Source organism: Pseudorca crassidens, chromosome 2 (genome assembly GCF_039906515.1).
Source record: "Pseudorca crassidens isolate mPseCra1 chromosome 2, mPseCra1.hap1, whole genome shotgun sequence".
NCBI classification, from domain to species: Eukaryota; Metazoa; Chordata; class Mammalia; order Artiodactyla; family Delphinidae; genus Pseudorca; species Pseudorca crassidens.
In genome coordinates, this window is record NC_090297.1 from 104587852 (window position 1) to 104612534 (window position 24683).

The 24683-nt window shown below is 40.5% G+C and overlaps 1 protein-coding gene across 3 annotated transcripts in view; it reads right to left on the minus strand.

The window, feature by feature from the left end:
• The window catches only part of TBX15 (T-box transcription factor 15), a 102480-nt gene that overhangs the window by 32470 nt on the left and 45327 nt on the right, over nucleotides 1-24683 (minus strand). For 2 of the 3 annotated variants that reach the window (XM_067727433.1, XM_067727431.1), the window contains exons 2-5: nucleotides 10273-10486; nucleotides 4983-5084; nucleotides 3253-3424; nucleotides 1967-2134 (exon numbers count right to left, since the gene is read on the minus strand). In XM_067727433.1, coding sequence (XP_067583534.1) covers nucleotides 1967-2134; nucleotides 3253-3424; nucleotides 4983-5084; nucleotides 10273-10373 — 543 coding nt within the window. In that variant the 5' untranslated portion in view covers nucleotides 10374-10486. Of the gene's footprint in view, nucleotides 1-1966; nucleotides 2135-3252; nucleotides 3425-4982; nucleotides 5085-10272; nucleotides 10487-23082; nucleotides 23314-24683 lie in introns of those variants that run through there. The other variant, XM_067727432.1, reaches the window with a different exon arrangement.

Below are 24683 nucleotides of genomic sequence, written 5' to 3' on the forward strand. Positions count from 1 at the left end.
TATATGAATAGAATGTACTCAGGTGCAGGAACACTGTGAAATAATGCAGAGGAAGTGAAAGGGATTTCAGGTACCCATGTTTGGTCTTCACAGTGCGCTGTAGGTTTTTAGTTTTAGCTTGGGTTATACTGACCCTTCTTGGCCTCTAGAACCGATCTCAGTGAGGCAGTGGAATGGTCATTTATCAGTGTTCTAGTTTGCTCTACCAACTACGTTCTAGAGTCATATTTATTGCCACATCTGTCTGTCTTCATGAGAAAGTAACGATAAAAATGGCGGCTGGGGTAGTCTTGGAAAAAATCCAAACAATTTTCTGAAGAACTTAGACTTATATTCCCCCTTTCCTGTAACACAGTTAATCCCAGAGTTCCAGTTGCTCAAAAGCCATGTCTATATTGCTGCTCTGTCTAGCATCAGAGCTTAAAACATCTTGATTATTAAAGTTTTCTGTAAGGACTCCCCATGGTCTCTGCAATTTTACTATCTGAAGAGTTCGAGAGAGCTTAATAATTTTAAAATAGCGTCCATGGCAAACTAAAGCTCTTCTTCTACTTTAGATCAAATGCGGCATCTAAAAGGAAAGTCCAAAGTTGGGAACACTTTACAGCTGCTGAGAAAGCCCAGCAACCGTAGAGCACTTAACATTTATTGGACTAAAGGGTTGTTGTATATCAAATTCCCCTGAAGGTAAAAAGCATCTAAGGAATTTTATCAGGACGTGCCATGAAAGATAGAAAAATTCTTTCTACTGTATACGAACTAAAGATTGTATCACTCACCTCCATCTGCCTGTTACATACTAAGCCCTTGATAAATATTTAGTAAATCAATGTTTTTCCTCATTGCTTTCTTTGTCAGAGCACAGTATCCATTATAAAAGGTATTAAGTACGATAGTATACGTCCACTTTGCTCCAAGCAGGCCCAAAATAAAAGTAAGCAGACTTTCAAACTAAATAAACAAGCAAAAACTGTTTTAGAAAAGAATTCACTGCAGGATCCTACGAATTAGACAATTTACCAAAATAGGAAATACAATCTAACTTACAAAAATGAGATTCACACACAACTTTCAGAGAACTGCATAAAGTGAGATCACTTGTGAATCCAACCAGTCACCCTCCTCAGAAAAAGAACATTGTTTAGAAATGCCCACATTAATTCCAGACTTGGCCTCTCTCTTCCCCTCACCCACTCATTGTCTAAGTAGTGTCTCAATGTCAGAAAAAGCATCATTTCTTCCACACAATCTTCCCTCATTCCCCAAACCAAAACAAAAAAACAAACAAAAAACTGTGTCCACATCTCTGTTGTTAAGTTATTCCACTGTATTATCATTATGTATTTATGTGCCTTTCACTCAACTAAAACTCTTCTTTTCTTAGGGAGAAATGCCTTAATCTGCTAAGCTTAGAATATCGTAAATTCTCAATAAATATTAATGGAATGAATGAATATATTACTAACATAAAAACATACACATCTTAGGGTGTGGCTGGTGAGCACATGGAGGCCAATTTAGTCTGAAAGTGTAAATGGAAGCAGTGGGTCTGACATAGAGTTTGAGAGGCTTGATGACTTTGATGTAGCCTGATGGACGGCTCCACGGAGAGGATAAGAGGGAAGGAATGAATCAAACCTCAGGAATTTCAAGTGATGAGGAACATTTGCCAGGATATAGTAGAGATCATGAAACATGGGTACAAGTACAGAGAGACATGAAAATGACTTAGGAGGTTTGGTCCTCCTGGTCAAAGATCTTGCCTCTGATCTAAATCTAGACTCTGACAGCTGCTACTAGGCATTACCCCCTTGTCATCACCAGTGCCGCGTGTGCGCCGCCAGCCTGGTGTCTCTCATTCCAGCATTTCAGTGCCATGCAGAAGGACTAAGCACTTCTTACAAAAGGATGAGTAAACTCCTTTAAAAGCGGCTGCAGCAGGAGACTCTCCAAGGCAGCCTCTTACCTGCTGGTTCTGATAGGCTGTGACTGTGGTAAACACGGTCTCAGGAAAGTTGAATGTTTTCACTCCATCCCCAACAGGAACGGCTTTGGTGGGTGAAAGGTCGCTGCTGAAATCCTTGCGAATCACATGAACCCGAGGCTGGTATTTGTGCATAGAGTGAAGAATGATCTGAAATGAGAAGGGGAAACATTACTCCAGCGTTGTCTCTAAGGTCCCTACATCTTTTCCAGCTCTCATGCAAACAAAATTACAGGATAAAAGCGTTACAGGAAGAGCACAGTTTAGAGGTGGGATGTATGGGAAACTGGAAATCAGCGTACTTTCCCATGGCTGGAAGGACTAAGTGATCGGATAGCATCACATCACATGAAACCATGTAGCAAATATCCCAATCGTAGGTGGCGAGTGCAATATGTTTGCTTTAATTGGATAAATACTGAATGAATTGGTTCCAGTACCAGCAGACATCACTCCACTAAAAGGTCTCAGAACCTCTGCCATGTGACAGTTGTTCCCTCCTGCTTCAAATTTTCAGCACGAGTTCATCTGTCTTTAAATTCTACAAGCTATTATTTGCACTTTGTTATTGATTTTACGGACATTCTCTTATGTCATGTCAGAGTTAAGGGTATATGCGTCTTCTCTCTTCCTTGGAAAATTATCATTTCCCTAAAGATAGGAGCCATGGTTTTAGCTTCTTTCATCTCCCCATATCATCCAGTATGAATCCCAGCATTCAGTGAAAATTCAGTATGTGTTTTACTGCCAAAAATAAATTAATAACATCAGTTGCACCAATTATACCTGGCAAGCCTTACAACCTATTCTTCTCTTATAAATTCATAAATTTCTTGACCAATCAGCCAGAACTGTCCCCCCAACAGTTTCCCTGAGTTTACTGTCCTGTGAGTTATTCTATTAAATACTGTGATTTATTCACCATTTTAAAATGTGTCCTCTGTTTCTGTCGCTGAATTCTCCTGACTTGACCGTGAGTTCCTGGAGCACAAGAGCTCTGTCTGATAAACACAACCTGACTTACGGCAGATGTTTGCTAAATGTTAGATTTGTAATAAATGTAATTTCACAAAAGGAAAAAAAGACTTTTATGCTTACTTACTTAAAATGACTCAAAGATTCATTTGAGATTCTCAAAATCTCAAATGAATTTAAGAATCTCAAAAATATTCTTATTTTACATGTTTGAAAAAAGCCTGGGGCTAGTTATTTCTAGAGCAAAAGAGGGGGAAGAGGGAGGAAGAGGAAGATGGGATTATTTGACTCACATGTCCTTGATCATCCAATTCATTGTTGGTCAGCTTGAGTTTGTCGAAACTGACCACCTGTCTCATCCAAGTATCTCCAGAAGCTAGAGAATCAGGGTGTATATAAACTCTTGGGGGCACAGGGGAATCAGCATTGCCAGCCACCATCCACTTGGAGCTGTGATACACATATCTGAGACAGAGAGGGAGAGAGGAGAACTCAGACACAGATGCAGAGAGGGAATAGAGGCCCAGGAAACAATTAGGGACAGGAGGGAGGAGACACAAAGAGATGAGAAGAATGGAGTAGGATGGATTAAACAGAGAATACAGAGGAGAAAGAGAGAAGGGTGGATAACCAGGGAATATGAAATAGAGATGGAAATGGAAAACAAGATGGGTGGGGGAGGGCAGGAAAGTGTTGTAGTTAATGATCAAAGCTGCAGCTCTCACAAGGAAAACATTCTCACAGTCCTTTTTCTTTCTTCTTCCTCTCCTTGCCTTGCACCCCTGTGTGCACACAGGCATCCTGAACCCACGTGTTTAGCTATGGAAAAAGTATTTTACTGCAACCTTTCACCTTTCAAATGCAAACCATATAATCCATTGGCCACTTGTTCAGGATTTGGTTCCTTATTAAAAACATCTTCCATATTGTCCTATAAAACACAGCCATGTGCAGAGACCCTCCAAGCCTCTCACTTGTTAACCATTTCCTAGCTAAGAGTCTGAATTTAGAAGCATTTCAATGAAAACCTAGTTTTGAACATCATCATCTTCCACATTATTTTCCCACAAAGTCACTGGAAATGAGACTAGGTTAATCAAAGTCTTCCCAATAAGTGGGAAGACTTAGCAGTGTTTCTGGGAATGGCTGCACTAAGGCAGAGACCTCCATTTTCATTGAAATGGAGGATGTTTTTAAAGAAAAGAGCATCTCCCCTCCTAAGTCCTACATCAAGACCACTTCTTTCTTAGCCAGCTCGCCCTCTAAGATACAAGTAATGGTCTTCTCTATTCACCTCTCACCTCCAAATTCATGGGCTCAGGGCCAAGTTCTGAAATATCTCAAAAATGAGCCATGACTCACTGATTTGACTGAGAGCTCAGGAGATCAATTAAGCCACAACTCGTTTCAGACAAGAACTATGTGTAAGGCACATGGAGACTATGTTGGCTTTTAATGGCTTTGAAGGAAAGTTATTTAACAAACTTGTTCACAACCCATTTTAATGAACAAAAATTCCCCTTAACTAGATGTTCTTCTTGAGGTCTTACCCAATTCTCCCATTCTTCCCCTCCATCATCCACAGGATAATCCCTCAGATATATGATTGAAGGTACTGTACTAATCCACTTCTCCTCCCATTTTCCAAAATAAATCATCTCAACTCACTTAGTATTTCACAAACCAAATCATTCAATATGTTAATCACTTTCAGTGTTAAGTGAGTTCGTTTTAGACTTAAGATCCATTTGACTTTTGCTGCTCTGGCAGACCTTATCCAATCCCACTCTTTAGAGAGATGTAAGGAGGATTCCAAACCAAACCATTACTGGTCTAACTTCCTACCTCTAGTGACTACTTCCTGTCTGGTGTTCTGCCACAGGCCATTGGCATGTCCTCCATCCTTGTTCCTTATCCAGTACATTGTACGGTGCACTGTTAAAATGCTTCATCTAATGAGTTTATAGAACCATCCTGGGATACTGGTGATGCCCACAGTTCCACATCTCAGAGTCATCCTTACCTGTATCTTTTATTGTCCACAGGTACAATGTCCATTGCTATGTAGTACTGCTGGTGTGGATCCAGGCCAGTGATCTTCACTCTCATGGCAGGAAACATCCTCCTGTGGATGGGAATAATGTAGGAAGCTCAGCAGTCAGAGGGGGAGAAGTAGCAAGAGTAAAAGCTTGATGAGTCTCTTAATAGGAACGCTAAGCACACAAAGTCCCATATCCTCTAATTCTCAAAGTTGGCTGTTTTTTTTCACTTTGGAAATTATCACTGTCAAATATGCTGAGGATTTACATTGCTGAAATAGCACCTCTTCTTAACTTAAATTGAACTGTTTGATTATTCATACACTTAAAGACCTCATACCACAACTTGTTTTATAGTATTAGTTAATCTTTAACGTGAGATAGATGGATAGACAAGAGAGATACATAGATAGAATGTGTGTATATACATTTCCTATTAGACTATAACATTCTTAAATATACTTATACTCTTATACTTAATATACTTGAATAACTTATATTCTTCTTATTCCCCAAGTAGCTTGTCACAGTTGATTGTATTAATCATGAAATATTTTCTGATTGAGTCTATTTGAAAATGACCACTCTAAAAATAATATCTCAAGAAAAGAGGAAAAAAAGGAACGTGCTACCAGTTCCCAAATGAAGGACCACCAAAGTCTTTTTATTTTTATGCGTAAAACTGTAGAAAAATTTCTGCAATTTCTCAGGCTGTCAACGTGTCTGTCAGAGGAAGGACACCGCAGAATAGGGAGCAAATACCAAATGAATTCTAGTGGCCTCTGGGCAATACCTTGTTTCTACCACAATGGCTTGTTAAACTTGCCAAAGCAAGCGAGGTCAGGATATGACACTTTACAACTACTCTCATAATTGAAGAGGAGAAGAGGGAGCAGCCCCACAGAGGTATTGAGTTTCAAGGAGACTAAAACAAAATTCACCATTCTTCTTTAACCGTAAGAAAGAAGAAAAACATCAAACTCTTTTGCATGTCGTGAATTTAGGAACCAGACATAAGGAGTGCTTGGTTCAAAAATTTGGATTGCCCTGAATGTGCTCTAGAGTACTTGTACACAAAATGCTGCATTAAGCTTAACCATCTGGGGCCAGTTAGTTGAGCTGGGCAGAGGACGGTGCTAATGAGGTCAAGGTCACAGGCTTGATTCACATATGGCCTAATTGGCTTTGCTCCATTTCACGGCCATAGACCATACCCTGACCCCAGACAGCCATCTTGCAAGTGTGCACTGGTTGTTTACATGACAGGCTTTCTGTGCTAGTCACACACTCTACTACTCAACAGAAACAACTCAAAAAGCAAATATCCTCTGGCAATAGACTGGTGACATCATAATCATATTTGGGGGGAAAGCACAGAGGGACCACAGACCTTCAACAGGGATGATGGCTAATTCTTAAATATTTGCAAAGAATAATATATTACCAATTCTTTCCCACTTTATAACTTTTCAGAAGCTTCTATTGGTATATCATTTTAGATTTTCTTTCTCTACCCTCACAAGCTTAATTAGAAAGCCTTATATTTTATTTTATTTTAAATGTATTTATTTTTGGCTGCGTTGGGTCTTTGTTGCTGGGCACGGGCTTTCTCTAGTTGGTGCGAGTGGGGGCTACGCCTCATTTGCGGTGCGCAAGCTTCTCATGGTAGTGTCTTCTCTTGCTGCAGTTGCAGAGCACGGGCTCTAGGGCATGCAGGCTTCAGTAGTTGCAGCACATGGGCTCAGTAGCTGTGGCTCGCCGGCTCCAGAGCACAGGCTCAGTAGTTGCGGCGCACGGGCTTAGTTGCTCTGCTGCATGTGGGATCTTCCTGGACCAGGGATTGAACCTGTGTCCCCTGCACTGGCAGGCGGATTCTTAACCACTGTGCCACCAGGGAAGTCCCAAAAGCCTTATATTTTAGTCTTATGGTTGGCTAATGAAATTTGATGGTGTGTTGCTCATAATGACTAAATCTAACATTCACTATAGGTGAGGCACTTTGACTCACATGAACTCTTTCCAAAAACTTAGGAACCTTGGTCTATACATGTATATATAGATCATTAATTCCCGACTTAATAACAATGATTTATGATTGCCCTGTATATATAAATATTTGGAGAGCATCTTGCCCGGGATGGAAGTCCTCTCCCTTGCTATCTGAGATACGAAAATGTGGTTCCTCTCAGCCATGTAAAGAGGCTGCATTACATTGAAAGAGATAAATTTATTTTCTTGATGACCTTAAAAAAAGGGGTTAAGATGTTTTTAAAGTCAATACCTGTTTTGTCTGAAACACTTATATGACCTTGAGTAGAGAAGCTACCTGTCTCTTTTCAGAACTCAGGTTCTAAAATGAATGAGCTGTGTGGCTCTGGATAAGCCATTTAACCTCACCATCTAGAAAACAGAGGAAAGGAACTAAATAATCCTTAAGGTGACCTTTTGCTTTAACATTCTCTGACAATTCTTAAAATCTGACCAAAGGTGCTCTTTCTTTTTGTCAGTATTTTAGCACAGAATACCAGGTAATGTCATAACATCCTAGAGAAAAATTAATCTTTCATATTCATAAAATGAGATGTGTTTGGTTTTAATTTTATGCCTAAATTTAGGCCAATTCTTTTGACTTCCAAACCCGTTTATCCCTACAAACACCTCTGTCCATGGTGCTGACCATGCAGGTTTTGTTGGTGCATTCAAAGATTGAGGGCTCTGTAGACTACAGTAGTTCTGAATCAACGGGATTATACTTTGGGATGTGAGAAGAAGTAGGTGGTGACTAAGATCTTCTGAGAGGGAAAAAGAGCAGAGAGTCATACATAACTAACAGTAACTAAGAAAATGGATATTGGGGCTTCCCTGGTGGCGCAGTGGTTGAGAGTCCGCCTACCGATGCAGGGGACACGGGTTCATGCCCCGGTCCGGGAAGATCCCACATGCCGCGGAGCGGCTGGGCCCATGAGCCATGGCCGCTGAGCCTGCACGACCGGAGCCTGTGCTCCACAACGGGAGAGGCCACAACAGTGAAAGGCCCGCATACCACAAAAAAACAAAAAAGAAAGAAAGAAAGAAAATGGAAATTGGAGTTAAAACTGAAAAAGACACTACATAGGAAGAAAAATGAAGTGAAAAGGAAAGAATCAACTTGGAGGATGGGGAGGGAATGAAAAAAATTCACAGAAGAGGAAGACTTCTTTGCATGTTTCTGAGTGGTTCTGGAATTACTTGAGCAGAGTTACTGGTAGCAACAGCAACAGCTGAGGCACTCCAATATGGAAGCAATGAATGTAGTTTCTAAACCTAAATAAAGGGATATGATTAAAGAACAAACTGTTTGTCTGTGCTGGGAATCTCTGGATATATTCAGGTATCAACATGAATTTGTGAAGGCAGAGATATGGAAAAGTAAACATTGCAGAAAATCATGAAATGAGGTCACAGGAGAATTGTCAAGGAGGTGCTCAGGTAAACTGAATTCACTGAAGCGCAGGGAACAAGGGAATGATATCAGGAACAAAAGTGACTAAAATACATAGACATAATAGTAGTAAGTAAAGACCCAAAATAAAAACTGGAAAATCTTACAGACAAAAAAAGTAATATTTCCCCTCTCACCAAACCAATGCCCTTGCCAAAAACTAAGAAAAAGAGTAAACACTTTTTCCTTGAATTGCTGTTTCTTTCCAAGTCATATCTCAAAATGTAGACTCAAGATGTAGACTGAAACACAAGCAACAAAAAAGAGACGGTTTTTGAAAGTGATTCTGGATAAACAACAAGGTCCTACTGTATAGCACAGGGAACTATACTCACTATCCTGTGATAAACCATAATGAAAAAGAATATAAAAAATAATGTGTATATGTGTGTGTGTGTGTGTATAACTGAATTACTTTGCTGTACAGCAGAAATTAACACAACATTGTAAATCAACTATACTTCAATTTTAAAAACAAGAAATTCTGAAAAGTAATTTTGAAAGTAATTCTCCTTCAAAATTGTTCCTCCTAAGAAGCTTTTTAATGGTTTTATTCTCTACTAAAACTTAAAGAAGGAAGAGGGTTTACCGAGGAGGATGAAAATGAATAAGACTTCAGGTTCATTTTAAGCTCACCTTTTTGTGATATATTATTGTATTGAGAGGTTTCTCTATATGCGTTCAAGTGAACTAGACCCAACCAAACTATGCTTTTACTTTAAACGTCTATGTGCATGAAGACAGCTTATGATCAATGAGGTGAGTCTTTTTGGTCTCTGTGATGTGAGACAGTGGGTTGACTTTATAAATATGAAAGCACTATAATTATTTTAATTTCAGTGAACTATTCCTATATACTAATAAACTCAGTCCAAATTTATTTTGATTTAAATCATTTTCATTTTAAATCTAAGGGGCAAAAGCTATAACCATTTCTTAACAGTGCAGACTTACAAACAGTTGAGACAATTGTTTTGGAGCCAAACAGATTTGTGTAGAATTCTGGAGCTGCCCTTTACTACCTGTGTGGCCTTAGTCAAGTTAATTAACCTCTTCCAGCTTTTGCATCCTCATCCATATACGGAATTATCACATCCTACCTCACAGGATTCCTGTGAAGTTTAAATAATGAAATACATGTTGAATATCCAGCACAAAACAGATACCTAACCATGAAAAATTTAAAGATACCAATAAAGGAGTAGCTTAATTAACAGTGTTTATTTCAAGAGACGCTGTGTTTTTAAAACTTTTATCATCCTACATAAATCATTTTGCAAGAGTTTCCACCAGGTCCCATTAAAGTAATCACATTTCAAGCCAACTATAAAACACAATGGATCAATCCGCAGGGCTCCAAAAATGCACCAAGCCCAAATTTTACCAAAAACAAAATTCTTACAAAAATACCTGGCTGATTTAAATGCCTTAGAAGATGCAAGCTTTTTCTCTTGAAAACATTGGTTGGTGAAGTAACACTTGCTTTGGAAATCTATTGTTTGACTGTTATGCACCATGGATCTCCAGTATTAGCTGGAATACATTTGCAGGCAGAAAATGTTTGTGAGGGTAGAGGCGATTTAGGTTTGAGTGGTCCTTGGAGGAAAACAGCAAAATCACCGTAAACACAAGAAAAGCACTTTATCAAGACATCCAGATGCTGAAAAGTGAGTGTGAGTTGCTTTGGCTGCACCAATGCTACTACCACAAATAAGTGAAAAGAAAAATGTAACAGCTCCTACATTTGTTTTCCTGTTCTTCGAATGTGGCTCTGCAAAGGAACTCGTCCTTACCTGCCTGCTTTGGTGATGATCATCTCGGTTCCAATGTCATGGAACCTCTTCCAGAGGTCAGCACACTGCAGCTCCACCTGAATCTCCTCCATGGAAGACATGGCAGCAGGCACAGGGCCTGCAGCACCAGGGCCCAGGTCAGCGTGAGTGTCAAAGGAGCAGGAAGACCGCTCAGTGATCACCTCAGAGTCTGAACCAGTGCTCTGCTCGGAATCTGCAAAATAAACAGTCAAGACTTAGGTGAGAAACTGCTGAGCTCCCACCACACCCCTGGCCCTAAAAGATGGAGGCAGGGTAGGGAGCACGATGGGGTGGGGAGAGGGGTGAACAAAAGGAGACTTAAAGCTGGGAAGCTCCGGAGCACAGCACTCAGCGTATTTTATTATTTTTTCTTTATGGTTTGTTTTTGTGATTTACGACCTTCTTTCAGGTTTCGTGTTTCCAACATGACATCTGGCATTTTAGTAAGTTTTAGCAACAGCTGAAGAAAATTGGTCCACAATAGGCAACATAAAGAGTACTAATGTCACCATGTTGAAGGGAATGAAGCCAAACTGGAGCAACAAAATAGACAAATGCCAAATTTTAAAAATAATAATCATCACAGACTATAGCTGCAAATCTAGATTAGACCATTTAACTTGGGGTAAAAGATTCAATGCTAACAACAATGTGTTCTTTAATTCCATACCACTCAGCATCACTGTCCTTCAGTCAGTTATTTTTAAACACAGTGAGTTTTCCTCCATTTATATATCCTGGTCATCAAAAGTAATGAAAAGTTATTTGGGATCTTCAGAAACACTTTGTTGTGTACTTGAGTAAATGGCTTTTCCTAAGTCTAATCAGGCCATTTTGGATGAAAAAAAAAAAAGTCTGTTGTGAGGCAAGGATGTAAGCATATGGAAAAAGTTACCCAAGAAGGTGGTTGAAACAAAGGGAATAAATGAGTTTAGGAGACACCTTGATTGGTTTCTGAAGTATGGGCAGAGGGGAGGGTTGATCCAAACAGGAAGGTAGGATTGAGAGCAACCAAATAAAAAGCTGGCATGCTGGGCCAGATGGTCCTTTCCTCTTTCGTCTTCTGTTCTCATGAAGAGGGGGCTGGTGGGGGGCGGAGGCAGGGGGGATGTAGACCGATGGAGAAACCTAGAGTCAGATCTACTAGAGAATTTTCTGTAATTTTTCAGATTTTTTACTTTTAGAGGCCCTATGCCAAGAACTTTATCTCCTAATATTTTCCAAACTTGGATTAGCTAGTACAGTTTCCTTATGTCACACGATACTGCAAGCCAAGCCTAAGAACCTATTTCTCTAACTCACCCTTAACATCTAGGATTCCAATTGCTTCCCCCATAATTAAATACATACATAAAGAAAGGTTGAAAACAATGATGTCTTACTCTGACAACTGGCTTTTCAATGCTGTCAAAGGTCAGGACCTCTTGGGTACCAGTCCTTGACACTAGCAGGATGGAAGGAGGCTGGGACAGAAAGCCATATCATCTCGCTGCCATCCTCACTAACCGGAGCAGGTTTCTAGGCCTGTGAACAACCCCTCTCATGACACCTTTAATTTTCTTTTCTTCTAGCCCTAGCGTGCTCCTCTCTCAAACGCGGGCAGCATCACTGCTGAAGACATTCAGTACACTGCAGAAGTGAACCAAGCTCCTAAATAACCCGGAAGTCTCTGCCCCAAATCTTTAGTTTATCCACGATCACTGGTCCAGTCACCATCTTCATCAAAAACATTAAAAAGTTATATGACTAGATACTACATGTCTAAGCATATCATTTTATATCTTGGACTAAACTGGAGCTAATATTTGTCTCCTTCAAGTACAGAAAAGTGGAGCTGCTTTTCTAAGGTGAGAGCTGTTGAGTGACAATCAGGCTCTATCCCAGCCTGATGCTATCTGCTTTTCGGTAGCAGAGCCATGATATCCTCACACATTCTCCAAACACAGTAATCTGATCCCTTGAGACATGGATTCCCAAACCCCATTTTGTTTCTGCGATATGCCAAGAGCTCCTCACTTATCACTAAAATTGTGAATTTTTCAAGAACTTCTTGAAGCAAGATTTTTAAAAAATAGTCTTGTCCTACCTTTGGAAGCAAAGTGTTATGAAATCTCCTTACCATAAAGTGCTACGGTTATGAAACAGTTGTAAATAGGCAGGGCCCAGCAAAAATTCTGGACATATAATTTCTCCAATGTGTGTTTAGGAAGGGGGAAAGGAAAGATATCACTGCACTAAGTGATAATATTTTTAAGGTAGACAACTTGAGGTTAGGATTGGAATGGGAACTGTGGCTGGAGATTTAGGAAGTAAGAGACTGCTCTTAACTCTCTATGTCATCTGGAATAAAACAGGTACTCAGGGCTTCCCTGGTGGCGCTGTGGTTGAGAGTCCGCCTGCCGATTTTGCCGGGTTCGTGCCCCGGTCCGGGAAGATCCCACATGCCGCGGAGCGGCTAGGCCCGTGAGCCATGGCCGCTGAGCCTGCGCGTCCGGAGCCTGTGCTCCGCAACGGGAGCGGCCACAGCAGTGAGAGGTCTGCGTACCGCAAAAAAACAAACAAACAAACAGGTACTCAAAATGTAACATTAAATGGATTGATGAATAACCTTGGACAAGTCACTTAGCCACAATGGACCTATTTCTTCATAGTACAATTAAAAGGATTGAACTGAAATCTCTTATAATCTCTTCCACTTCCAATGGCTTAAAGAATGTAAGACTCCTTCCTAATGCAAGTTTCAGTGATAACCCAGGTGACCTCAATTAGAAGCATCAAAAATTTTTTTCTTCTACTTAAAAACTTTTATTTAGGAAAAAGTCCAAAATACATGTGAATAAGTCAAAAGAGATAATCCTTTTCAAAGATCATTATACAAATTGCTTAATTGGGACTTTAGTTCTACGTAACTCAATGGCCAATCATTTGTAATATAGATTGTTAGTTGTTCATGTTTTTTTTTAGGTAAAACACCAAAACCATGATTTGTGAAAGAAGAAATTGATAAGTTGGAGTTTAAAAAACTGTAGAAGCATCAAACTTAAAACCGTCTGGGAAAGACAAGTTAAATGAGAAAAAAGACTGAGAGCTCAAATTCACATTATCATAGGAGTTAAAGAATTGAGTTAGTATTCTGTTTACAGTTTCAATCAAACCCATCAATAAGCACCTATCAGCATGTGGCCCTATATGAGATACCATTCAGATAATTTGAAACAGAATCCAGACCTTGGGAAATTTCCCAGTTAGTGTTGATTAATTATGCATCTACTGAGTGCTTACTATGTGCCCAGCACTGTGCTGGATTCTGGGAAATATCTAAGTAAACAATGGGGCTCCTCTTAAAGGTATTTACAGTACAAGTGGAAACTGGGACCATTCACGAATAATCAGAGACCAAGACAAACACTACCATGCAGTTTTCCACACCATGACATACTTTCCTGTATGTCTCATAGGAATTCAGAAAACAGAGGGATCTGAGAGGGCTGGAACATTCCTGGGGAACCCATGGTTACTAATAAAGAAATGGACAAGATGTGGAGGCATAGGCAGTATTTTCCCATGAAGAGGATTTTCAGAGACAGTGATTTGTTTCCCTGGAAATACTCTGTGCTCCTCTACTCTCACTCCCTCACAAAATAGAGTCCAAGTGACTTTTATATACAGAATGCAGGCACCAGCCCTCATTTTCAGTCACATGAATGTATCATGTAATTTTCCATTCTTGATTGTTTCTTAACTTCCATAGGTTGGAAACAAAATTAGTATTATATTTTATATAGTTTGTTTTGAACCCCTAGAGTAATGAGGGTTACCTGTGATATAAACTACTCTACAATACCCTTCAAATAGTAATCTCAGAGTCCACGTCAACAGCCTAGGTAAAAATAAAGTTTAATTCTTTGTAAAATATATTTCTAAATCATAGTTATATAAAATATTTCGGCTAACCAGATCAATTATTTCAGCTATTAATCAGAATGTATAATCAAGTTACCTAAGTCATAAATGTAAGAAATGCATACAGAGCGGGTGGGTTATTTCAATCAGATCAGGTAATCCATTCAGAAATATAATCAGTCTTTTGAAGATCAGAAAACACCTCTGTGTTTTCAAGGTTTTTTCATTCTTGGCAATTTGTGACTTCCTGCCTTCAAAAAATAACCACTAGGAACTCATTTGAATGATCTGGAAAGATTTCTTGGCCATCAGACGTCTCTTGTGAGTAGTATTTTAACAAGGAACGTTTTAGTAAGTCAGAACATAAATGATAAAGTTATACATAACTAAGGAAGTTAAAGAAGAAAACTTTGGGAACCTGCGCTAAGCCAGTTACAAGTCACTGGAGAATATCATGTGACTGACTCATAGGGTCAAACTAACATATCTATTACCATCCAAAAAAAAAATCTCTAAGAAAGAGAATCTAACCATCCATTCGTTGTGTCACTCATTTTCTATCTCTGACCTATTTCATATTGAGAAAATGGATACGGTTAACGCTAAGTTCCCAGAGAAAGTTGAGTTTAGCTTAGAGAGAATTTCAGTTCTCAACTCATACAAAATAGTAGCAATAATAAAATAGTTTCTTAATTTATATTTTACATATTATCTAATATATCCTTCCATTGGATGAGCTAGACATGGCCTATATTTTTATGTCCATTTTGTGGATGAGGAAACTGAGACTAAGAAAAATTGAAAACCACATGGCCTACAAAGTAGGTCTTCTGCCTCCTGAATCAACAATCAGGGCTCCCCAAGATCCTACTACATTCATCCCTGGCCAAAGCAGTCAGCAATTCTGTAAGACCCTTCAACTGTTTGGGCCATCCTTACAACTGAAATAGCTTAACATGTTTGATCTTAGCCAAGTCACATAACTATTCTGGTCCCTATTTTCCTTGATCTTTATAGCACGGCACACGCACATTTAATTAGGGCCGCTATAAAGTCTCTTTTAGGTTTAATGTTTAATGGATGGATTCATAGTACAGCTTAAAGACCACCAAGTCTAACAGCAGGAACCCAACCACGATAAGCTGATTTGGTTGACATGTATAGAAAAAGCCTGAGTTATGTGTTCTCTGACTTCATTTCCACATTAGGGGACTTCCCTGGTGGTCCAGTGGGTAGGACTCCACGCTCCCAATGCAGGGGGCCTGGGTTCGATCCCTATTCAGGGAACTAGATCCCCCATGCATGCCTCACCTAAGAGTCCGCATGCTACAACTAAAAGATCCCACATGCCGCCACTAAAGGATCCTGCCTGCTGCAACTAAGACCCGGCGCACCAAAATAAATAATTGTTTTTTAAATTAGACGTTATTAGAACATATTTCACAGTCTGCCAGGTGATTTTCATCTCCACTTAACTAATAATTTTAAGGAATCATTTTTTACTACAGGTAACAAGGCACATTTACTTTTAGGGCTCTGCTACCCACCAAGAGTGGGGTCTTGGAAAGTCACCTCATTTCACCAAGCCTCAGTTTCCTTATCTTTAGTATTTCCTTATTTTACTATTAGGGTCAAGGAAAAGATACCTTCCTTCTCAAAAATTACATTTATATCTGTATGATAAAGACAGAATCTAATGGTTCTGCTGATAACAATGTTAGTGACTTTGGACAGTGAGACGACTATAAGCTCACAACAACTATCCCAACCAAACAGTTAAGTGCTCACCTATTGAGCACTTACTGGCACTCTGCTAAGACCTTACATACATACCATCATTTAATAGAACAACTCTAAGAGTTATTATTATTACCTCCATTTCAAATATTATTTACAGCCAAATCCTAATTGCATCGGTTCTACCTCCTAAGGATTGCAGGCATATGAAATTATATTTAATTCCTTTTTTTTAAGAAGATGTTGGGGGTAGGAGTTTATTAATTAATTTATTTATCTTTGCTGTGTTAGGTCTTCGTTTCTGTGCCAGGGCTTTCTCCAGTTGCGGCGAGCGGGGCCCACTCTTCATCGCGGTGAGTGGGCCTCTCACTATTGCGGCCTCCCTTGTTGTGGAGCACAGGCTCCAGACGTGCAGGCTCAGCAGTTGTGGCTCACAGGCCCAGTTGCTCCGCGGCATGTGGGATCCTCCCAGACCAGGGCTCAAACCCATGTCCCCTGCATTAGCAGGCAGATTCTCAAGCACTGCGCCACCAGGGAAGCCCCCCTTTAATTCCATTTTTATTCCACCAAACATTTCTGCTTTGTATAGACCAGGTTCTGTATTCATGTAGGAAGACAGACAAAACAGGTTCTTGCTCACAATCTGGTAGGAAGGATACAGAAACTGTTAAAGAAGATGGACTGTGATAGGTGCTCCGGCAGATGTATAGGAGCAAAGCGCTACCAGGAGCTTTGAAGAGCAAACAAGCCAATGCACAAGAGGATCGAGAAGACGTCATGAGGTGACATTTGAGAGTGGGCTTGAAATCTATATGCGCTTTATATGAGTTTAATATGAGCAAGCAAAGAAACTATGGGGACAGAATCTCAGGTACTGGGAATAGCATAAGTAAGAACTTGTCATTTTTAGAAAATTACAAGCACACAGATATGGCCAGAGCTTAAAATACATAAGGGAAGAGGGGAGGGGAGATAAGAGATAAGTTGGAAAATCAGGTTCAACGCAATTATACAACAACTTATTTAACATTTAGTATGCGCCAATCACTTTTCTAGATTCTTGAGACATCATCAGGGAAAAAACAAAAATCCCTGGCCACGTGGAGTTTATATTTTAGGAGAAACGTGTGTGTCATAATATGGAGTTTAGACTTTATTTTCTTTATACCAAAGTTTTCTTTTAAATGTAGGTGATGATGGTTTGGTCTTCCCTTCTAGACTATGAATTCCATAAACTGAGTTTCATGCTTTGCCACATCTCCTGAACGAATGATACACGATAGCCTGCTTTCAATGTGGAAGATGGGTGGTAGAAGACTACTGCAGAGTCAGATAAGAGACGTTGAATTTTCTGAGATTAGATGCACAAGCCACTTCCATGAGACTGGACCTCAGCTGTCATATTTTACCCAAGGGAGAAGATAGCTTGAAACAATTAAAAGAGAAAGACCCAAACCAGATGATAATCAAACAATCGTTCTTGTTTTTGTTTCTGCCAATAACTGGGACATGACTACATTGAGTGGTGCCCCCTAACTGATACTAGCAGGGCAACCACTCCTTGGCCTACTTCTTAAGTCCCAAAGTCTCTAAAACCAAGACCCACCCACAGTCATCTCAGGGCTCCCATTCACACCATAGGAGACATCAGAAGCTATAACCCAGGTAGCACTCTCTGTACCAGGCTCAAGTAAATTCTTATTCCCAGAGGACCTCTGCAGTGGAAATTGGTTCTGGGACATCAGATTTTATCAGATAGCTTAGCAAAATCTGGTGATGAAACTTTTCATAGAGTAATTCTAAATACAGCAGAAGCAGAGCATTTGGCACTGACCTGAGTACGCACTGAGCCCACATTTGATACCCAGTCCAGAGCTTCAAGGGAATGAACTATAACCCAGGTTGGATTAAACTAAAATTATGATGATAGCAAACACTCAAATGAGCCTGTTAGATGACTTTAGTAATGGAATGAAGTCTCTGAGCCCTCCATGCCCTCCAAGTTCTATTTGGGAAAAACGGGGGTGGTAACCTGAAGCCTGCAATTCCCATGCCAATAATCCAATTAGGGAGACTGAGAGCACATATCCTTCAGCTGCCTAAAGCACTCTCCACCTGACAACCAGCACCTCTCTCACTGACATACAGACCACAGGCAAGGACCCAACGTCATCCCTGAGATCTAAGCCTTTTAAAGGGGCTTTGCAAAGAAGTGGCGGCAGTCATTTCTACATCTATTTCTTGTTGATCAAACCAAGGCTCAACGTCATTAAAGGTTCAGCCTCTAGTGCTCCAGCTTGCTTTGAAGGTGGAAGCAAACCAAAGAAGAGAAATAACAGGCACTACACTAAATAGTCTCTATACCTTTATATTTAAGCCTCATGCAATTTTCACAGAAAACCCTATGAAGTAGGCATTATTGCTGCCCCTTTATAAGGGAGAAAGCTGAGGTCTGGCAGATGAAAAAGCTTTTCTCACATTATATAACTAGGAGGTGTCAGAGTGGGATTTGACTTAGTCTGACACTAGAGGTGATGCTCTTTCCACCATCAACTGTTGCCCAGGTTTTAGAACTAGACCTGCACAGTTCTGTGCTTCCCACTCTGAACTTGGAAATGCAGAACTCACATTCAGGCTGCTCGGTCAGAAGATAGCTCTATGGAAACTAAAACATTATCAGTTATTTGGGGAAAACAGAAAATTCAAAGCCAGGTCAGATGGGAATTTACCTTTCGCAGTAGCAGAGCAGTTATGTTCAGGAATATTTTAGGTCTCTTCACTAACTTAACATTATTTAACAAGTAAGAACAAATGTAAAAGGCCCTCTTTTGTTGTATTTCACTTCCTGTTCCCAGCACCCCCCATGTAAAAGATACAAATGTGACAGAGAGATCACTGAAGATCACTGTCAGCGTCAAATCACTCTTTTGCTTTAGCCTAGAGCATAAGAAAAATAATGTTAGAAAGTACTTGGAAGATGTCTGGACTTTGAGAAGTGTGTAATGACAGCATTGAGAGACAACAAAAGGCAGCTGAAGTAGTTCCTACTTGTACATAATTTGGTTTACACAGGCTTAAGTCAGAGTTCAGGGCACAGAAGTGTTTGATAGTATTAAATATATATCTGTAGTTGAGGAGAAATCAACTGATAATTATATATATGAAAGCACTTTATAAACAGTAAAGTGCCAAATTAGCAGATAAGATTATATGCCAATGATCAAGGTAGTCGGGAAGGCCAAGAAAAAATAAGGACAAATATGGGTCCTGGATTTTCTAGAACAATCCTAATTTCAAATATTTTATTTCATCCTCCCTAGAAAATTAAAAGTTTTGAGACCAACTTTTGGTTCAGAAAACATTCTTGATGAAAGCACAGAAAATGCATAAATGGAATAGTCAAAAATTGGTCAGAAGCCACGTGGCAATATTCAAATCTAAATACCTCTTGCCCCAGAGGTCCTCCAAAAGTTGATCCTGATGGACTGGGTGGTCTTCAAGATTTACCAGGCAATTTTAGGCCAGTAGCTGTCAACACAAGCCCCTTCACAAGGCTCTTGGCATTTTTTCTGAGTGAATTGACACATTAGCTCATTCCTGAGCCAGTGCTTATTTGCTCTTTGCAACCACAGCTACTCCCAACCTCCCACCCCCACCCCCATCATCACAGCAGCTACTACCATTAACACCGTCAGATGTTTGCCACAGTGGTCTTTTAATTTCCATGATGTGAAAAGGAGGCCTTCCCCCAAAGGCCCTGGAAGAACTTGCCTTATATCGTGTTAGGATATTCTCACTGAGCACCAATAAATAAATAAACCCATGCTAATATGCTAAAGGGGAAGAACTAAGCAGCCAGTTTCCAAGCAACAAGTGTAATTTAACTATGACTTCAGGAGACAGTGCCCTTGGAGGTGGCAATGTCAAACATGTAAGTAGGATAGACATTCGAGTACAGCCAGGAACATGCAATACCCTTCAAATTATGCTCAGGATACCACCAGCTACACTGAGTTTAAAATCTCCCCAACCACTTTGTTATAAAGCAGAAACTAACACACCATTGTAAAGCAATTACACTCCAATAAAAACGTTAAAAATAAATAAATAAAATAAAATCTCCCCTACCTATCAAGCCAAACATAAAGAACCATCTGTTTGATGAATAAAAGAGCTAAATGGCTGGCAAATATAACAACTTCTCCGGTAATTTTCTGAATTCATCCATTCAATCAATTATTTATTTTTTCAACAAATACTAGTTGATTATCTAGCCTGAGCCTGGCAATGTGTTAGGTAATGTGAGGGGCACAAAATTAAATAAGATACGTTCCTACATCCTCAGGAACTTACAAAATCACTTAGGAGACAGGACAGGTTAATAAGTAATCTAATAAAAGTAGAAGAGTCAAAATCCAGCATGGCATAGAGCATGCTGACGGACTGTAATTCAAAAGACCAAGTTCTAAAGTTCATCTCTTCTTTTTCCAACTGTCTAATCTTGAACAAGTCACTTAACCTCTTTGAGCCTTAGTTTTATCATTTGCAAAATGAGGATATCATTAGTACCTACTTTGTGAAATTTTTATGAATCACTAACAAAGTGTGTGTCTGTGTGTTTACGTAAATACTTTATCAGTAGTAAAAGGGATATATGAATGCTAATTTTCATGTATTATCTAAAAGGAGTATCAACAAAATGCTATGGGGGTTTAGAGGTGAGAAGAACTTCTTCCCACCTGGTGGTCTTTTCTGGACCTAATGGAGAGATGTGTGCAAGATGAAAAGGAAGAGATGGGGAAGGAGGAGAAAGATCTTCCAGGAAAAGGGAATTTTATGGCAGAGGCACAGGAGTAAAGTCTACCAAGCAGATCTAGAGAACAGCAAGTAATTGAGACCACATCTGTGTGATTCCTCTTGTATCCTCAGCACCTGGGACAGTGTCTGGCACCTATCATGCACTCAATAAAATGTCGGTTTTGTTGAATAAATGAATGAATGAATGAATAAAACGCTGTATGTTTAGCAAAGCAAGAGAAGAAACGTGGCCAGAGAAGAAGGCTGGAGCCACATCAAGAATCTTGAATGCTATTCTTCTGATCCTCTTCAGGAGACCACTATATCCCTAGTAATGAGGTGTTTTAATTGAACGCCATGTTCCCAACAAAATCCCAACAGGGTCACCTCTACACATAATCTAAGCTATTGGAATCCCACTAGTTTTCCTTCCATGACCGTGAGTTGGCAAGGTCTAACCCGAAATCTTTCAGGGGCATCAAATGAATTCAGTGACTTCGGTCACTTCTGTGAGTAGCAGTCACAGTCTATCATCTAGAAAATTCTCAATACTAACTCTCCTTCACATGAACCTAAGAAGAAAAGGTGCCTGTGATCACAAGGGTAAAATGAGGAAAGGAGCAAGCCCTTCTACAAGTGCTGGAGCTGGTGATGCTTGTGTGTGTGTGTATGTGTGTGTGTGTGTGTGTGACCTGGCAGGGGATGGGGTGCAGAGATGCCTTCTCCTTCAGGAACAGGATGACTCCTGCACACAGAGCTTCTGCACCCTATAGACCCCCACACAGCAAGCGTCCCTGCTATCTGCAATGAAGTGGGGTTTCCAGAGGAGCTGCCAGGAGGGGGAAAGAGCACGGTCCTTCTTTAGAATCACACAGACCCAGCTTTATGACTTTGGGCAAGTGATTTAACCTGCCTGAGCCAATTTCCTCAATAAAACAGATATGCCCATGGCTCTCAGTAAAGCCCCGGGCACACAGTAGGAGTATATTAAATGTTAGTTCTGTCCATAATTTGGAAAGGGAGGTGGCCACAGGGTTGGATCTTTTCCCAATCACTTGCCAATCCACATCTGAGAGGGAGAAAGAAGGTTTGTGTTCTTTCAAAAGGAGAAAAGCAAATCCTAACAAAGAAAATTTTAAATGTAGAATGGGAAAATATCACATAATGAAGAAAATAATTCAGGGCCTGAAGCAAAATTATCAGAATTGAATATGTTAGAAGGAGAAATTGTGGAAAGGCAGAAGGCGGTAAAAGCAAAGGAGTAGTAAAAATGCCAGCTAAGAAAGCCTGTTTTTGTGTAGGTCTACTCCAGGTTCATGATGGCTGCCATACTAGTTGAGAAGGAAAATGATTAGAATCTGAAAGAAGAGAAAACAGGTTAGACCACTGAGAAAAGATGTAGGCTGGATCTTCAGTTAGGAAATGGGGCCCCGAGAGCAAATTCTAGCCTTCAACAGAGAAGCAGAGAGATCAACCCTGGCTGAAGAAGCAGCCCAAGGGCATTGCTCCACAAGAGGTGGGAAAGACAGAAAAGAGCTGGGGGGCTGCAGGGTCCCCTGACTCCAAATTGACAACCTTGTCAAGAGCTCTCACCCTCTGGCTCAGGCTAAGGAAAATATACATTGAGGAGACAGAAAAGATCTAGTGCCTAAGGGAGTCTCCCAAGAGCCTCAAGGTGAGACCTGAGAGTTGTGCATTATAACCTATTTGACAGGTGAGATTACTGAGACTTAGTCAAGGTAACATGCCCAGTGCCACTCACCCAGAAGCATCAGAGAGAAGAAAAGGATCCAGGTCTTTCTTACCCCAAAGCTTGAATTAACCACCATCCACTCCACCTTCAGAAACCCTAAAATAAAATGCTTTAACAACAGAAATGAATCTACTTTTGGGGCAGGGGGCAAGCATTAAGAGTTAAACAAACACTCTGGATTCATTGTGTTCATAGCAGTGTCTGTGTACTTACAATACGCCATCCCCTGCTTAAGATGCTTGCCAACCTCAGAAACTTACCCTCATATCCCAAGTCCCCAGACTCCTCCAGGAAAAGTCCACCTGCCAGGTGTCTCTCCTGCCTTCTTTTTTTCCTACAAATCCCTCCCTGGAGGAGAGTGAGTTGTCAAAGGAGTCTAACCTGATGGGAATTTTGGTGATAGCCAAGAGAGTGGAGCAGGGTAAGACACAGCCTAACACTGTCTTCTATGTAAAAGCTGATTTGGGAATCCCGGAGTCAATATTCCTACCTCCATTCCTGACTCCTCGAACCGTCTTGACCAGGTCACTTAATTCCATTCATTCCTCAGCCAACCCCTTGGCCATAGCATGCCTCTGTTTCTCCCCAGGCCTACCTACCTTGAACGGTCCCAATGACCTCTGAAGAAAGAGTGTCCTCCAAGTGTGCTAGCAATTCAGAAACGGACAGCTTCTAAAATAGCTGGTATGTTGTTGGGTGTTGGTTGCCTTCTGAAGGAGTGGTGGTGTCGCAGAGGCAGCAGGATTTCCTTGCCAAAGTTGCTCCCACCCTGCTCCCCGTGAGGCTCTGCACTGCCTCTCCCAATCCCAGCCCATGAAGAGTTCAAGCCCAGGGGCCGCAGCATTTAAGCACTGTCAGAGTTCCCACTCCAGTCCTCATAGTGGTGCCAGTTCAGCATCTGTCATGATGACCCAGCCTGAACCGTATTTAGAAGTTCTGGACACGGCACCATGTCCTGGCCCATCTCAGAGTGACAGGAGATTTCCTGAGCACCTGGGCCTGTGATTCAAGGGCTCCTCCTCCCAGGGAATGGGGGTCAGAAGGACTTTCCTAACGGTCTGTTTCCTCCTCGGGAGGGGACCCATCTGTTGGAGAGTCGATCTCCATCAATATTATTATACAATGTTATTTTTTAAAAAATACATACTTTTTATAAAGCCTGTAAGACATGGCAGAGGAAAAAGAGAAAAGCAGTCAGAAAATGGGTTTAGTGCTCTGTTCACGGACTACTCTTACAAAGATAAATTTCCCTGGAATTACATCCTGGGAGTGCTCAGAATCTAGCAGATACTGCCAGTGAATAGAAAGGGCTAGCCTAGGACTCGGCCTCTAGGGACAGTGTGTAATAATTCACATCATCTTCTTGACAGGCTCTATGCCAGTCCTGAAAGTAGCCTACTGGAGTCCAAAAAAATTTATAAGTGATCCCTGGTTAGCGGTTAACAAAATAAAATTTAATTTATTTACAGTTTAACATAATCTCTGCCAGGCAGGAAGACTGATAATTAAATAACACTAATCGGGTGGGCTTTGAGGGTTACTACACACAGAGTGGGTGTGGGTCCTCAACTCTGCTAGACCACGGGAGAGAGAAAGGCTTTTTCCCAATTGACCCTCAACTCTCTGCCCCAGTGTCCCTGACCAGAGTCCCATGGAGATACCCTGTCATTTAAAAGGCATCAGTGTTTGTGGCCTCTCCTCATTTCTGGGCAAGGACCCAACATTCAGAGAATGTGGTTTTAGGATCAGGGCATCTAATCCATTCAAGGATTATTTTTCCCCCCTACTGCTCAAATGGGTGTGTTAATCATCACCTCCCTTTGTTCTGTAATAAATTCAGCCCTGGCTAATTCCAAGCCTCTATGCATCACTAAAGTTTAAAGATGGCGTTTTGACAGGTCAGATATTTAGAATCAATAGACCACCAACCAGTCAAAAATCTTAAGTAGTTTTAGGAACATGTGGAAGTAATTTCTTCCAAGAATTCACAAGTTTGGAGGATGAGATCTTATTGATGGTGTGTGGGCTGTTGTAGATATTAAAGTATTACTTTATATACCATATTCTACGTGTAATCAAAATTGATTTACAGTGAAGGCAGATTTTCCTTATTATACCAAATATTACACATTATCAGATATAAATTACAATGGAATGCACGCTATATAGCATCTTTAAAAGAAACCAATAAAAGACTGAG